The following is a 17,617-nucleotide window of genomic DNA, read 5'->3' on the forward strand; positions in this document are numbered from 1 at the left end:
GATGATTTTATAGATATTTTATAACAGTGAACATTCCTATAGATAAATTTTGACTTCTTTTTCAGATAATGTCTTTTATGATAGAATTCTGCATCTAAGGGGGATAGGCCGATTTACCCCAATATAAGCAGTGTTTAGAGTGCTAATCTCATTCGTTCACTTAGTCACCTACTTGTTTAATAATTCTTGATTGAACACCAAGAATGAGGCAGGCACCGTAGGAGGCGATGGAGATGAGACGGTGAGGAGACAGCCACCGGTTTTTCCTCACAAAACTTCAGCATGGTGGGTGAGGCAAACATGTAAAAGCAAAAGGTGCTATGGTTGGGGTGGAGTGTCAGGAGTAGCTTCTGAGAAAGAGTGAGGTTCAGGTTGAAACCTGAGAATGAGCTGACCTGTTAAAAGTATGTGAGACGGAGTGGGGAGAATGTTCCAGGCAAAGAGAACCCCAAGAACCAAGTCTCGGACACAGGATAGCCTGAGGAGTCAGAGGTTTCATGGCTGAAATTTTGGATTTTTTCTTATAATACATCAGTGGTCCAATGGAATAAATCTTTGAACTTTTAATTGAAAAAAAAAAATCTAATTTTTATATTTCAATTATTTTTTAACCTTCTTTACATAGAAATTCATCATATGTTTGACTAGCTTTAGTGCTTACTGGCAATCATTTTATTCCATACCTTCCCAGTTTTTATTTCTTTGTTTTGTTTTACTGGTAGTTTGTCCTGGAGGAGAACTTGAAGCAAAATTTTTCTCCCAAGAAGGTTATGTGAGATATGCCAGGACCCTCTAAATGATTTCCTCCTAAAATTATTTCTTCATTCTTTAAAATAAAAAAATACATCTCACCAGAATCTTCTTCTTGGCCTTGTTCTCATTCATTCACTTTGCCTAGTATAGAATATCACCTTTCCATCTGCAGATGCAGATCTGTCTTTAGCTTGGGAATTTTTTTCTCTTATGTTTTTATTTATTGATCTATTCTCTTTGTCCTTATCTTCAGAAAGAGAAGTAATCTGCATATTGGCTCCCAGTTCCATGCCCTCCAAATAATCATCTTATCCATCATCACTCAAGCCTTTTTCTTTTTTATCCATTTGGGAAGACTCTTCAAGTGCCTTCCAGCTGGCTGATTCCATTTTCCTGCTGTGTCTGATCTACTGTGTGCTGTTCCTAATATTGATTTTAAAACTTGATTGTATTTTAGATTCTTTACAATCTTTTCTTAATCCATCCTGCTCTTTTAAAAAATTTCTGCCGTCAACTCAGTCTGCTGTTAACTCAGCTCTCTTTTATTAGCGATATAGTGCAATGGTTAAGGATACCTCATGATAGATCCAGACTGCATGGACTTGACTTGGGCTCTGCCACTTGCCAGCTACATGGCCATGTATAATTTGCATAACCAGTATCCCAGATTCCTCACCTTTAAAATGGGGACAATAATAATGTGCCTACATCCTGGAGTTGTTGTGAAGACCAAAAAGAGTCAATTCATGTAAAACTCTGGAATAATAAGAAGTCAAGAACTTTCAGGTTCTAATTAAACTATATTCTATATTTTCCTAAATAATCCCCCCAAAGCTTTTTTCCTGCCCCTTGGTGATCCTTCTTTCTGGCCTTTCCCCCTATTTCTAAGCAACCACTGATCTTCAGTCTGTCACTGTAGATTAGCCTGCCATTTCTAGAGTGACATAATCATTTTTGTCTGGCTTTGTTCACTCGGAATAACTATTTGGAAATTCATTCAACTGTTGTTTTATGTATCAGTAGTTCATTTCTTTATTGCTAAGCAGTATTCCATTGTATGACTATACCACATTTTGGTTATCCAGTTATCTGTTGACAGACATATGGGTTGTTGCCAGTTTTCAAAACAAATATATATATATATATTTTAAATTTAATTCTGTTTTCTCCAATGCATCTTTTTCAAAATATGCTCTCACTCTACCTCTGAAATATTTTCTCCATCTTCTGTGATGCAGGACTTTTCTCAGGCACCATGCTTTGCTTATGTTTGAATGTGTTTGAAAGTGTATGTGTATATGTGCATGTGTGTATTTTGTAACATAATTTAAGGCAGCGAATTCTACTCAATATTAGTTTTTTTTTCCTTAAGTCTTTCCACAATCCATCTGACTACCCTTAAAAATCCTTCTCTGTGTTATTGAACTGATGGGCTGGTTGATGTATGTCTCCTCTAGCCAAATTCCTGGAGGTTACAATATTTACTTATTGTGATCTGCTGACCTGAGGACAGAGCCCCTGGTTCTGGACATGGATGGAAATCTTCTACTTTCATGTTTTGTGTCTTTCTATCCTCCTGGAAAGAAGGTATAACATACCTGTTAAGAATGTATCATACGGAGCCACACAGACCTGGTTCAAACTTCAGCTGATAACCAGGAGCCTGGATCAAATCAGTTAATTTCTTTAGCTGAATGAATAATACATAGGCATGGGATCAATAATAAATGGGCATGATAAAAATATCTGTCCCATATGGATGTGAGGATTTAAATGAGTAGTTCTCAACAAATGACGGCTTCAATTAGCCTGAAAACCTTCTCTCTTTTTGTCCACAAGCCCATAGCATACCCCTGCCCTTTCCCCAGGGTATGGGGCTTGAGACCCTGCCCTGTAGACCCAGCCCCTTGTAGAAAGCTGTGAAATTGATGAGGGGTGTCCACAGGGCAGTCAGTGAGAGAGTGGCAAAGAGGATGGCAGGGGGCTAAGGGCTCATGCCGAGGATCAGCTGGATGGGGGAGTAAAGCATATGAATCACCCAGTGACCAAAAACCTCCATATTTTAGAAGTGATTGAGGCTCCCACAAGACCAGTTATCCCTAGGAATATGGAACTTAATGGGTCCTCTTTTCTGGCCCCTGCTCTGACCTTGACAAATGCCTCCTCTTAGCGATCCACACTTCCCTTGCTTGTAAAGTACTACACTTTCTGGGCTGCTGCTGTCTCCCTGAATGAGAGGGTGCAGTGGTTTCTGGCTTCCACCTGCTTAAGAACCCGGAACTAGAGACCTTTTTTCTGTTCATTCAGTGTCGGTTCCCTGATTTGAGGCCCTCTGACACAAAAAGGCTCATCCATCCAACATACCCCTCCCTTCCCCTTGTTAAAGACCAGAACTTGATTGCCTCTAGTGATGCCCACATCAATAAAATACCAAATTCAACTTAATTGCTTGCACTGGTGGCCTATTTCTACTCAGTGGATTACTTGCCTTTTAAAAAAACTTTTATACTCCACCTGACACCTGTCAAACATGAAAAGGGAGACAGCATCCCCCAAACAACTCTAGTATTTTTTTCCCCTAAAATAGAGACAAGCTGGGATTTCATTTCCAAAAGGGCAGTATGTTACATTTATATAATGACTATAACTTTTGGTTTGGAAATTCTCTGTGGATTCTGGCATATCTTCCTCCAGTATTTCTAGTTTTCCAATGCTGTTGAAGTTTTCTATCATTCTTTTCTTGAGGGCAAATCAGGAATCACTAGGTTTCCAATATCTTATCTTAGATTCTCTCACTCACACTTAAGGAAAGGGGAATTTTCAGTCATTGAATAGGAGGAAGTTTTTCTAAGTTTTTATAAAACATCTTGAAGACTAACCTAATAATTCTTTATAATATTACCTTCTCTTTCAGCTGAATTTTATTCTCTTTCTGAATATGGTTAGAGTTCTGGCTACCAAAATTTGGGAGACCAGTGCAGTTGGGCACGATACGAGAAAGCAATACAGGTAATTTCAGCACAGGCACCCTTCAGAAGATATATTTTGTTACTATTTAAAGTAAAGAAACAGGTATTGATTGTTCTGAAATGTCTGTAAGAGATTAAATCTGTGAATATGTACTTTTATTTGGTTTAATTGTGTGGTTTAGCTGAAACGTATATATGTTTTATGAAAATATAAATAACTCAAACCTCTCCAGTGTGCTTAAATTCTAAGTGTAATTTTTAAAATAAATTCTTAGCAGATGGGATTTTCCTGCAAACCATTTTTTCCCCCTGAAAATCTCTTCTTGATGATCTTGGAAGACAGTTTATCTGCATTCTAAAAATAATGTCATAATTGAAAAAGATCAAGAAAGTAAATTCGCTTTATTGTTTCCAATCTTTCCCTCCAATTGGCACCTACCAAATGTAAATTTTTAAGGACTTTCAAATATGCTGATTGAGGGAGGTCCATTTTCAATCTCTGATGAAGAAAGGGCAAATGAGTGTTTGTGATCATTATCAAAATATTTAAAGGTCTCTGCATTTCTCCCATTGGACCCTGTTTTGGAAATTCTGGCCACTGTCCATCGGGACACATGGAAGCATCAGGTGGAGGTGGCTCAGTCTTTATAATACTAAAACAGGTAACTATTTTTGCCTCATACTGTTATAAAATGCTGTCTAGATGGCAAGCACCATATGAACAAGCTGGCAGCTGCTAGCTCCAGCTATTTTCAGTGGGCTACAGTGGTATTATTGTAATATAAATTGGGTAAAAGAATTTACAGTTAAGGGCTTATGCCATGCTAAAATAGCTTGTCTGTGATTATATCGCATCAGGCCAGAGGATGACAGAACAATGAAAGATGTAAACAGCTTTTCATTCTTCTTCACAAAGTGAGAGGTATTTTAAAATAAAGAGACTTAGGGAAATGAAATTTGTGTCTCTTTTCCACTGATATTCCTATTTTGAGGGTAAATCAAGTATTTAAATTTATGTCCATTCAGTTTTGTATCTTTAAACTTTTATTTCGTTCTGTCATCACCTGTTTCAAACATATCTATGAATGTTCTTGCTAAAATATGACAATGAAAATGCACATATACTTTTCAAAATGGTGGCATCTCAGTTATTACACTCATTTCCGTGTGTACATGTACACACGTGTGCACGCACAACCACCTGCCTATATGTACACACACATATAAGTAAAGGAGGACTTCTGAAAAGTACATGATCTCCTTTAGTTGGTACAGTGGTTTAAAATAGAAATGTATTAAAACACTTGGCTGTTTAAAAAAATTTTATCTTGAAATAATTGTAGATTCACATGCAGTTTTAAGAAATAATACAGAGATCTCATATACTTTTCACCCACTTTCTTCCAGTGGTGACATCTTGCATAACTAGAGTTTATAATCATTTTCTTTAAAAACAAGATTAAAAATTAAAGGATCTATCAGATTTAACATCTAATACTTTGTACCCCCCCTTAAATTACAACTCAATTCCTTTGTAAGCAGAAGAAGATTGCCAAGATTGGAAGAACATGAAAAATGTGAAAAATACAAGATTTAATGGAAAAAGAAACTTGAATATTTGGGCTCACTTGACCATTCAGTGTTACACACAACAATTTATAATATTTATTACTTTTAGAATAAATCTAACCAATATTTATTAAATATTATAAACATAAAGAGCACAGATTTTAAGACTGGACCCACCATCCTGTGTAACTTTGGACAGACACTTTCCTTCTCTGAGCCTCTATCCTCACCTGGCAGTGGGATAATAATAATAGCTTTCCCTGTGTTGTCGCCTGAATGAAATGAGGTGCTGAGCACAGGATGCAAAAGGAGTAGGTGCTCAGTAGCCGACAGCTGCATTTTCTGAGTGTCCTCCTTGTGCCATACACTGGTTGAGATGCAAGAGATCTCGACACATGGTTCTTCTGCCTGCAAAGAACCCACAATCTACTGGGAGAGGGAGACACATAATCAAATAATTAAAATGAAGTGAGGAAATACCAGTAGAGATGCAATGTACCAAGTGTTGTGTTTGCAGAAAAAAAGGGAAAGACTAATTCTAAACCAGGAGGGATAAAGACAGACTTAAGAGAAAAAGCATTTATTTTCATTTATTTTTTTTTTTAACCTAAATTGACTTGAAAAGTAAAGGTTTTCCAGGGGGACCACTTCTAGCTGTGTACCTGGGGTACGAGCCACAGTGTTATAAGTCAAAGCAATGTGGGTGTGGAAAGGCACAAAGTGAGGCAGGTGCATTCTAAGCATTCTAAACTGTAGGAATTGGGGCATCTACTTTTTAAACAGGACACTGAGTCCAGCAAACCATTTCGAATTCTTTGTATTCCTCTCCTGGCTTTGGCCTTGGACAAAGAGCCACCAACACGTTTCCAGCTGAAGCCAAAGGCTGCTTTCCCTCTGTGCATTCCTGAGTCATCTCGTTAGGCAGCTGTGTTTTCAGAGAGCTGGGCTGCAAGCTGTACAGGTGCATGGGGGACACGGTGGATGCTGAAATATCACTGCCTGGAGAGCTGGATGAATATGATATGAATGGAAAAGCCTGTCATAGTAAGTGAATAGACAGATTGAATCACATGTATACATTGGCCTGGCATGTGCCACTACTTTAACTCCCTTAGGGCTGTTGAAGGATGAATTTTAAAAGATGATATAATCATGACTTTTATATAAATATAAATGAACATACTTCAAACATGTTATTTAGCTCATTAATTAAAGAAGGAACCAGTAAGATACAACTGATTCAAAAGAGAACTCAGTGTGTAGTCAGATAATGAATGCTGAAATGAATTTACAAATGGATGCAAAACCAGCAAAACTGGTCAACATCCATAGGATGAAATTAAAGGCATTGCACTGGACACAATTTGCATTTGTAGGGACGGGAGTTATTTGCATGTATCGTGGTAGGCAGAATTCTAAGATGGTCTCGAAAAATCCTGCCTTCTGGTATACATGCCTATGTAATTCCCTCTCACTGAGTGTGGCAGGACTTCTGAATATGATGGGATGGTCTCCCCCTTGATTAGGTGACATTATATGGCAGAGGTGATGGGGTAGTCACTGCTGTGGTTATGATGCATTATTATGACTCCATCCTGACAGACTGGAGAGAGATTCTCCGACACGCTAAGAGAGGGCAGCACGACTAGTACTGAGAGTAGCCTTTAGGAACTGAGAGTGACCCCTGGCTGACAGCCAACAAGAAAACAGGGACCTCCATCCTACTTTCACAAGGAACTGAAGTCTGCCAACCATCCCAATGAGCTTGGAAGAGAACTCCAAGCTCCAGATGAGAACAAAGCATAGCTGACACCTTGATTTCACTCCATGAAACACTGAGCAAAGCAGCTGTGACTTCCAACCTACAGAAACTGTGAGCTAATGAATGGGTGTTGTCTTAGCCACTAAGGGTAATTTGTTCTGCAGCAATAGAAAATGAATACAATACTCTCAGTTTCCTACATATTAACTTTATTTCTACAGAATTGTGAAAGAGCCTCGTCAAAGACAAACATGGAGCAAATCCAGATAGCTGACCTGGTCAGGAGATCCAAGAAACTTTAGTCTTAGACAACTTTTCCTTACTCTTCATCGAATCAAACTGTCCCTAAACTTTTACATTCGTGATAATTTCACAATGTGTTGTTCTGCATTGTTTTTTGTTTTAACCTTGTTATGGCTCAGAGTAGGAATAATCAAAATCAGGCTGATTTTGAAAACAATCTCTAGGCAGATTTACCTTTTCATCTTAAAGGAGGGAATGCAATTTTTTTCCACAGAGTGATGTTAGACAAATTTCTTAGGGTCTGCAAGAGCAGTTAATGTGTTCTCCTTTATCTGGGTAGACTGAATTAAAATGCCTTCAAGGTATTTGAAGTGTCCTGCCCACCCAGGCTGTGATGGAAGGAGGGTACTCACTGGTCTGGATTAAGGAGGGAGACAAACACATCCCAAGGAGCCCCTGACTACTGAAAGAGTTACTTTAGTCAGAGAAATCCATGGTATTAAGATTCTTCCTCTAGGATATTGCCTTGAATGAAGTGAACTTAAGTAGAATTTCAAGTTAAGTGGACTGTAGGTAACTCAAGGTCTGGGGTAAGAGAACTAGAAGCAACATAGGAGGAAGCCCTTAGGCTGCAGGGGAAACTACTGAGGCCGAGCAGGTGGACCAGGCCCTAGTGAGAGAACAGAGAAGCAGAGGAGAATGGGATGGAGCAAGTGTGCAACTCCAGAATTGTTAGGCATTTTAATATGATTTCGTGGGACACTCCAGCTTGTGTAAGAGTTGGAAAGAGGTTGTCATAGGAAAGTGAGTATGTGTAGATGATCCCTAGTGAAACCTTAGAATATGGGAGCTGTTGTGCACTTCTGGGCCCTATCCCCTCATTTTAAAGATAAGGAAACTGAGTTATGATTACACAAGTCTTTAAAGTCAAATCTGGAACCTGAATCTGGTTCTCTTTAGCCTTATTCCAGCCTAATCTCTACTCTTCTACCCAGGAAAATAAATAAATAGATAGGTAGGTAGGTAAATAGATAGACAGATAGATAATAAAGCATCTGGAGGAAAAACTAGCAAGAAGGAAGAAGGTTATAATTATTTGAGATTATTGGGACATAAATGATTTATAAAAAAGAGGGATATTTGAGAAACAAATAAAAAAGTAGCCAGATTTGACAATTTCTTGGATAAAAGGTGAAAAAAAGAAACCCACCAGAAAATGTGCTTTGTTGAACTAGCTATTTATTTCTGCAAATGAATTACCACCAACCTAGCAGCTTAAAACCACACATGTTTATTATCTCACCGTTTTTGTGGGTCAGGAATCTGCACCTGGCTTAGCTGGATCCTCTGCTTCAGGGTCTCTTCCAGGCTGCAATTGAGGTGTCCACCAGGGCTGAGATCTTATCTTAAGGTTTGACTGGGGAAAAATCTACCTCCAAGCTCATGTGATTGTTGGAAGATTCAGCTTCTTGCTGGCTGTTGGCCAAGTGCCACCTTTCCTTGCCACATGGGCCTCCCAGTAGAGTTATTCACAACATGGCAGTTTGCTTCTTTAAATCGAGCAAGAGAGAGTGTCTGCTAATAAGACAAATGTTACAGTCCCATGTGGCCTAATCACAGAGGTGATGTCACAGCATCTTTGCATATTCTGTTGGTCAGAAGCAAGTCCCAGGTACTGTCCACATTCAGTGGTGAAAGGATTCTCAGGGGCATGAACACCAGGGTGATCACTGGGGGACAACCTGGTGTTTTACTTTCCTGGCTGCTAAAGCAAATACCATGCAATGGGTTGCCTTAAACAACAGGGATTGATTGGCTCATGGTTGGAGGCTAGGAGAAGTCCAAAATCAAGTGTCATCAGGGTGATGATTTCTCCCAGAAGACTGGCATTCTGGGCTGGTCATCGGTGATCCTTGGTCCTTAGCTTTTCTGTCACATGGTAATGTATATGGCGGCCCCACCTGGCTTCTCTGGGTTTTGTTGACTTCTGGCTTCTTCCTATTGGCTTTCTCTTTGCATGTCTGAATTTCATTCTGCTTATTAAGGACTCCAGTAATAGGATTAAGACCCATCCTGATTCAGGTGGGTCACACCTTAACTGAAGTAGTCCTATCAAAAGGTCCTATTTACAATGGGTTCATACCTGCAGGAAGGGATGAAGATTAAGAACGTGTTTTTCTGGGGTATATAGCTCCATTCCACCACACTTAGCATCAGCCCATTAGATTAGGGAAATCAGGTTCCTCCAACTGCCCCAAAAAAGGTATAAGAAGAGGCAGTTAAGGGAAACGATGTCACATTATTTAGTGTGAAAAAAATAAGATTAGACCAAATTGATCTATAGACAGTTTGAGAGGTGGTATTAAATATTCAGAGACGGTAAGAGGAATTTGGGGATTGACCACATGTAGCTTATAAGAAAATATGAAATATCTCAGAGAACAAACATAATCAATGTTAATTGGAGATCCCATTGTAAGACAAAAGAAACAAGGAAGCAATTGATTATAAAAATGAACAAAACAAGCTAAAATGCTACCTAGAAAAGTAAAGACAGTTAACATGGGTGAAGGAGTTAATGCTTTTACGTGTCAAACATAGAAGTTAAAGGACTTTGGGGGCGGAAAAAAAGACATTTCATATCTTTATAAAAATAGCATCCTTTGGGAAAAACTGAAATGACAGAGAGACCAAGGAGATAAAATTATGGGATGTGAGAGTAGTCTCCCTGATTATAAAAGAGACAGGAAGAGGAGGGAGAAAAAAAACCTGAGCAGAAGCAGTGAGATCCAAAGAGTCAGGGTAAAGGTAGCCCCTGTTGGTTCTGCTAAGTTTTCTTTCTTCCAGCAAGCTGTCTTTACAGCAGGGCCCTCGAGTTGATTCATAAAATGGGCTTGCTGTTCTTTCAGGAAACTCGCCAAGTCCACGCTCGTGCTGGTCCTGGTCTTCGGAGTGCACTACATCGTGTTGGTGTGCCTGCCCCACTCCTTCACCGGGCTGGGGTGGGAGATCCGGATGCACTGTGAGCTCTTCTTCAACTCCTTTCAGGTGAACAGCGCTGTCTGATAATCCTGTTCTTGTAGTTTGCTCCTTTTTCCTAGAAACCTTCTATTCGCGGTCGCTCTCGCTGGCATTGAGGCGCCTGACCCCTGTAGGCCATGGAAGGGCATTATTCTTTGGTGCCTGTGATTTCCATCCTGCAGAGGTCACGATTCTGGAGGTGTTTCCCACAAAGAAGCCTGAGCGGTGAGCCAAGAAAGCATATTGTTGTAAAATATGTAACATCTACTGAGCAGCGACCTCTTCTTGTGTGAATGGAAAACAAATGAAAGTAAAAGAATGGTAAGGAAAGGAAGAGAATAATGGGAAAGGAAAGCAAAAAGAGGAAAGGTCACTTCAACACATTTTATCTCATTTAAAAATATGATTATCATCAACCTCTCACATGGATTACTGCAGACACCTAATTCTTCTGGCTTACTCATTTGCCACCACCCTCTGTCACCGTAGATCTATTTTCTACACAATAATCTGAAGAATCTTAAAATATAAATTCGATCATGTCACTTCCCTGACAAAAATATCCAAAGACTTCCCACTGCACTCAGGATAAACTCCACATTCTCTTTCCTGGCTTGCACAGCCCCACGTAGTGTGGAGCCTGCCTGACTTGCCCTCTTCTCACACCAGGCTCCCTGCTGCCTACTAAATTCCAACCATACCAGTGGTCTTTCTGTTCCTGGAAGATGCCAAGTTCATTCCTGCCACAGGGGCTCGCACTTGCTTGTCTCTGCCTGGAATCCTCCTCTTGTCATTCAGACTAGCTCAGATGTCACCACCACAGAGAGAACTATGCTGAGTTCCCCATCATTCTCCTTCACCTCACTTATTTTACCTGCATAGCTCTTATCTTACTTTGTTTTCCCCTTGGGTGCCTATTTGTTTCTATTTTATGCATCTCTCTTCCCTTCTAGAATATAAGCTTCAAGAGAACAGGGGCTTGTCTTTCTTGTTTACATTGTTTATCACTGTCACCTGATCAGCAACTAGTGTACTGTACAGTCTCAATAAGTATTTTTGAATGAATGAAAAAAATTTTTTTTTGTTCTTACCATGTAATACTCTATGTAATAACTCTTACCAGGGGATATTATATGATCCTTGTGTGACAATGTAAATGAAACTAATATAATAGAAATCAGTTCTTTGTGTATATTGGAGTGTTTTATGCAGTTACATGTTTGGTTAAGCCGACATCAAGGAAAGATCTTCTCTAGGAGAGAAGAAATATTAGGAGAGAAGAAATATTAGGAGAGAATAATTTGTATAATAATCTGTAAAATGGTTTTCAACTTGCACATTTTGACCGAAGCCACTTTAATGCTGTGACTTCATGAATTGTCAGCTTTGCTAACATTTTCTTTTTTTCTCTCCAGGGTTTCTTTGTGTCTATCATCTACTGCTACTGCAATGGTGAGGTAGGTTTGAAGGAAGCACAGACATCCAATAGGTCTAGATTAAGCCCATAAACGGTTATTACAATGTGACCTGAATCTCTTCAGAATATCCAGGATTTACAGGATAGCATGAGAGGGGAGAAGGGAGATATTTTAAACATAAATTATTTTGAGAAATCAGGAATGAATGTAAACTAGCTAAGATCTTCATCTTCTAGCACTTTTAATGTCAACTTTCTTGCAAACCGTGATATTAAAAAATAACTTGTGGAATGCAAATTGATACTTGTTAAGGACAATGAACTTCATATTCCAGTTAATAATTAAACTTGTATTTAATTTCAAGTTCTATATAAAAATCAAATAAAAGCTTCCCTGGGCCAAATCCATTAGAATGCTTTGATTTTTTTTTAAACTACAAGATGGTGATGGGGCAATTTTAGTACATTCTAGAGTTGGGCAGAGAGAAGTAACCATGCTAGATGATTAGCTTGACTTAGTAACTTTTAACTTTTCTGCTGTTGGATGAGTTTCCATCTTTCATCTTTCCCCTCTCAAATTTTAAAATTGCTGCAAATCCCAGAAGCACAAGGATATTTGTTACAGCTATAGACCAGCTAATGATTCTGACCATGTCTAAGGTTTGGAAATTGTCACATGTTTATCCAATCCCAGCAGAAAGAGCTTAAATTAAGTAGCAACTCATTAATTTCCTCATCTACTTCTGGATTGCTTTTTTTACCTTATTTTTTTCAGGAGGAGTAAGTAGGGAAGGTATTAATTTTTGCCAAGATGAGCAGAGAGGAATTTGTTTTTTCAGGTGACAGCAGCTTAGCTGGTTTCCCTGCTTCCCATGGAACTTCTAAATAAGCTCTCTCCTGGGAAGTGGCTAGAGGAGCAGAATTGAATCGTCAGCAGCAGGAATTGAAACAAGAGCCCCACCCTATTAAGAATGCATTTATAGTGACAACTTTTTTTTCTTCTATGATTTCTTCCCCCATTTTTCCTCTTTTAGGACGTCTGTGCCAACTGAAAGTGTGGCAGTTAATATTTCAAGTTGGTTATCTTCCACGCCGTTCCTCAATTATAGCTGGCACTATTTATCCCTCATTTCTCCTCCAACCCGGCTTCTTTTTCCTCTCCCACAAATCAGAATTTCTATTGGCTGCATTTCAACCTCTATTAAAATACTAACCCTGGATGCATCCCTTTATCTCTCTCTCTCAAGCCTCGGTTTGCTGTCAATCTTGAAGATTTTTGAGGTTAAGAGAAGAGTGTATGTAACGTCCCTGGCACATAGTGAAACCTCACTTAATGATTATTATTAGCACTGAAATTGGGGCATACATCCTGGTAACAAGGTTGCCTGATGTCCCTAGTAATTTCTGACATGCGGTATGTTTCTCGCGGTTTAGGTTCAATCCGAGGTGAAGAAGATGTGGAGTCGGTGGGATCTCTCCATGGACTGGAAAAGGACGCCCCCTTGTGGCAGCCGCAGGTACGGCTCAGTGCTCACCAGCGTGACGCACAGCACCAGCAGCCTGCCGCAGACGGCCGCCAGCACGCGCATGGTGCTCCTGCCGGGCAGAGCGGCCAGGACAGTCAGCACACACCCCGACAGCCGCGTGACCTTACCCGGCTATGTCCATAGTAACTCGGAGCAGGACTGCCTGCCACATGCGATCCACGAGGAGGCCAAAGAAGACAACAGGCCGCAGAGAGATGATATTCTCATGGAGTCTTCCAGACCATTGGAATTTAACCCAGACCCTGAGGAGAGCAAAGGAGAAGATGAAGATGTTCTGTGACTCAGCTCACCATCTATGGCTTTCACAGCTAGTTGATCTGGTTGTGTGAGAGAAGTTTGATGGGCATTTCTTTGAACTGAAAATTCAGGCTTAAAGTGTTACTCAAAAATTTTCAGTCTCCATGATTTAGCTCCTACAAATACTAAAAACACAAAAGAGGAAGTGTCAGTGGAGAAGTTTATCACCTTATTTTGGCATCAAATTTTCTTCCAAACTTATGTGTAGTGCTTACTCTGTGATTGTTCTTTTATTTTTGTTATCTTTGAGTAGAAAATGTTTCAGTTGATTGGTTCTAGCTTCCTCTCACCCTAAATATGAGGGATAATTTAGTATGTGTCATTTTCCTTTTAGGGAATTAGCACTTGCTCTCTATTTCTCTTTCTCACTTTAATGTACTTCTATCACTGTGTTCATTTTGCCCATTCAAAGAGCCATTAGGTCCTGAAAAATATATGTTGAAAGATCAAAGATGTAGGAACAAGTACCCACTGGAAAACAAAAAGGATGAACTTTGGTAAAATCATAAATATAAGACAATTTAACCTTTTTCTTTGTAGGAACAAGGGAAATTACTCAAAAAACAATATTGCACATATCCCTCCTTTTGAATGTTCCCTCCATGACAAGCCAAACTTCTGGTCTTCACTCCTTTTTTTGTAAACCTTGACATGTTTACATGTCTGCAAGTGGATTTATTTTGTGATCATTTGTATTGATAGTAAATTGTTTTGTCTTTTTCTTCTTTGTTCTTTTACTATATTGCAAATGGCATGTGGGATAAATTAAAAGTTTGTTTTAAAAAGTACATTTTGGGTTCTTTGCTTTTCTTGCAGTATCTGACTTTATTTTTAAGAACCAACCAAACTAACCCTTCTCCATATCAAAAGATACCAGTATTCAGCTCTGGTACTTTCCTGACCTTGAAATAGCAATATGTTGCAGTAGTGAAAATATATATTCAGAGTATGTCACATTCCAGTTATCCTGCTAGGTGTTTACAAGCATTTGCTCATTTAATCTTCACTACAAACTTATGGGCTAAGTCCTATCACTGTCACTCATTTTACAGAAGACAATGTGTCTTTCAGAGGTTAACTTACCCGAAGTCACACAGCTGGTTACTGATAAGAGTGTGGATTCAGACACAGATCTATTGACTTCAAGCTCCATGCCCTGAATCATTATGCTATCCTTTTCCCTGTAGGTGCATAGCTCGTTAACCAATCAAAAAAATTCCTTTTAGGTAGAGAGTGCTTTAGGAACTCGTATTGTAATATGTTTTAGCCTTTGACCCATATGAAGTTTCCACACTAGAGGAGAAGACAAACACGCATAGGAAATGAAAAACATCACAGAGCAGTATGTTTCCAGGTAAAACAACACAGTTGAAGCTAAACTGTTGTATTTTGGGTCGTGATGAATAAAGTTGTTCTGATATCTGCATACCCTCTTGAAAAGGATTATATTTTCCTTCCATGCTCACTCTTTCTCCTCTGTGCGATAGTAGGAGTAATTTCCTCCCTTTCCTCAGGTGCCATTGTGCATATTTAAATTCATCTGATTCATTTTATATTGTCATATCCGCAAGCTGCCTCCTGTTTGGAGAGAATCCTCATGGGCTGAGCCAGAGATAAATTTAATTCCATTGCTAATTTGCTTTGTGACTTTATAAAAATCACTTAATTTCCTTTATAGTTCAATTTCCCCATTTTAAAAATGAAGATAATTTCTGTCTACCTCATAGAGATGTTTTGACTGCAAAAGAAATCACTTATTGAAAGAACTTTGCTGTTACATCATTGTTAAACCAAGTTAAATCTCATTTTGTCCCTTTATAATAGGTCTCATTAGAAGTTGTAATACAGTAAAGAATTGTATTTGTTTTAGCAGCAGAGAAACTAAATCCATATTTTTCTTGTGGCCAAAGAAAGCCTGACATCAGAGATCTATCACTTTTTACTGCCTGGTGTAAAGGGAATGAGTTTGGTTGCTTAACTCTTGTCATAGTATTGTTTCTTTATGCTCCTTCCTTGTTAAATAAGCCGAAACACCTTTATTTAGCAGGTACTAAAGTTGTAAAAAAAAAAAAAAAAAATCAAAAACAACTGTTTTTGAACCTTTAGAAGAAAATGAGTATGTCATATGTATGAGTTGCAGTATATTGTTTAAACCCAGAGCTTACTATTATATAATTCTGAGTTGTTCTCCTTTGGTGATTGTGGTAGGCAAAAATATGGTCTCCCCAGAGGTAACGGTAGCACTTTATTGTGAGAATAACTAACAGTGCTGAGTAGTGTGTGAATATGGTGGAAAGGGGAAACTTAGAGTCATGTATGTCACCAGAAGGAAAGTTGGAGGTTAAAACATGAAAATGTATAACAGTGAATCTTGTGGTAGACAATGTCCATGATTGTCCTGGCCGGCGGGACGTTCAACGGAAGCTCCAAATCCTGTGAGGGAGGAATGGTATGGGACAAGAGACGCGAGGAACGACAGCAAGACAGGTTTCTGATCAAGCTGCAAAACTTTATTGAAGAAGCAGGGTATATATACCCTAAGGTAGAGGGAGTGGCTAGTACGAACGGGTGGCGGCCTAGGATTGGCTGCTGCTGTTGCTAGGGCGGATGGCAGATGTAAGGCTAGCACAGGATTGGTGGCTACTGTTGCTGGGATAGTAAAGCTAGCACTCTAGATGTGAATCTTAGGCACGAACGGCTATCACTTCCGTAGAAGGCTGAGGGCAACTTAAGCCGCTATTGCATCAGCCCCAGCTGTCATGTTGCATATCTCCGGCATCGCTGAGGGTGGATTTTATACATGCTACCTTAATCGTCCCCAACATCTCCTCCCTTTGTTTTTCAAAAGGATGGAGGAAGAATGCTGATCGAGCACTCTTTTGGCATTAACCTGCTGGGGGAAATAGAGGCCTCATTCCCCAAGTTGTTTGTGGCTCTGTTTTTCTGGGGAGGGGAGTTTTTGGCAGAGCAAAACCCCTATGCAAATGAGGCATATTTCTCAAGGAGCTCGAAAATGGCCTTTAGTTGCTTTGGCCCTCCTTTGCAGTGCTTTGCCTCGCACCCAGCAGTACCAATCATAGCATACGCTAGAAGCATATTTTCGAGTTATATGCTGCTCCCGTAGGAGGGGGTTTCTTACCCGTAAGGGTGGGTAGCAGTCAGATGATCTGGATCCAAACCCTGGTCAGCGAGGTGAAGCCGGTGATAATGCACTTGAATAGGCTTGCTTAGGGCAGAGTCAATTTGACTCTTAACTAGCTGTATTATTCTTTTTATGGCCCAAGGAGCAAAAGATATTATAAGGATTATGGTTATTAAGGGGCCTAGTATAGGAAGGAGGTAGGGGAGGATTCCATTAAGTCCCCAGGAGATACCCCCTTGGGTTTCTCGCTCACGTTTGCGATTTTCAAGTCCTTCCCTAAGTTTGGTCATGGAATCCTTAACTATGCCAGAATGGTCAGCGTAAAAGCAACATTCCTCACCTAGCGCAGCACAAAGCCCTCCTTGCTTAAGGAAAAGCAGATCTAAGCCTCTCCTGTTCTGGAGAACAACCTCCGATAGGGACGTAAGGGATTTTTCAAGATGGGTAATGGAGGTTTCAATGCGGGCTAAATCTTCGTCTATAGCAGCTCTTAGGTGGGAGAAACCTTGGTTTTGGAGAACGATAGAGGCGATTCCGGTGCCTAGGCCAGTAATACCTAAAAGAGAAGCAATAGTAACAACCGTAACAAGTTCTCTTTTCTTTCTTAGCATGGCTGGAGACTGCGCGACCAAGTGGTGATAAAGGTCTTCCTCTGTATGAAAGAGGACATGGGGTAACACAGCCACTAAGAGGCACATTTCCCCTGTTTCAGTTAGGGCTTTTGCTGATACGCAAGGAGTAAGCCCCGTAGAAGAGCACAGCCATTTTGCCCCTGTTGGGGGGATATAGAATTTACCAGGCGATGGAAAGGACGACTGTGCACAGACTGTTTTTAAGGAGGCAGAAATATTACCAATACAATGCCCAGAGTGAAGAACGGATTGCATGGTGAGACCG

The 17,617-nt window shown here is 39.8% G+C and overlaps 1 protein-coding gene across 1 annotated transcript in view; it reads left to right on the forward strand.

Annotated features, from left to right (window-relative positions):
• The window catches only part of PTH2R (parathyroid hormone 2 receptor), a 114,176-nt gene extending 99,843 nt beyond the window's left edge, over nucleotides 1–14,333 (forward strand). Inside the window, exons 10-13 of the mRNA XM_037850365.1 lie at nucleotides 3,668–3,762; nucleotides 10,206–10,344; nucleotides 11,733–11,774; nucleotides 13,169–14,333. Coding sequence (XP_037706293.1) covers nucleotides 3,668–3,762; nucleotides 10,206–10,344; nucleotides 11,733–11,774; nucleotides 13,169–13,561 — 669 coding nt within the window. The 3' untranslated portion in view covers nucleotides 13,562–14,333. The remainder of the gene's footprint in view (nucleotides 1–3,667; nucleotides 3,763–10,205; nucleotides 10,345–11,732; nucleotides 11,775–13,168) is intronic.
• Nucleotides 14,334–17,617: the final 3,284 nt, after the last annotated feature.

This window comes from Choloepus didactylus, chromosome 9 (assembly GCF_015220235.1).
Source record: "Choloepus didactylus isolate mChoDid1 chromosome 9, mChoDid1.pri, whole genome shotgun sequence".
Lineage (NCBI taxonomy): Eukaryota > Metazoa > Chordata > Mammalia > Pilosa > Megalonychidae > Choloepus > Choloepus didactylus.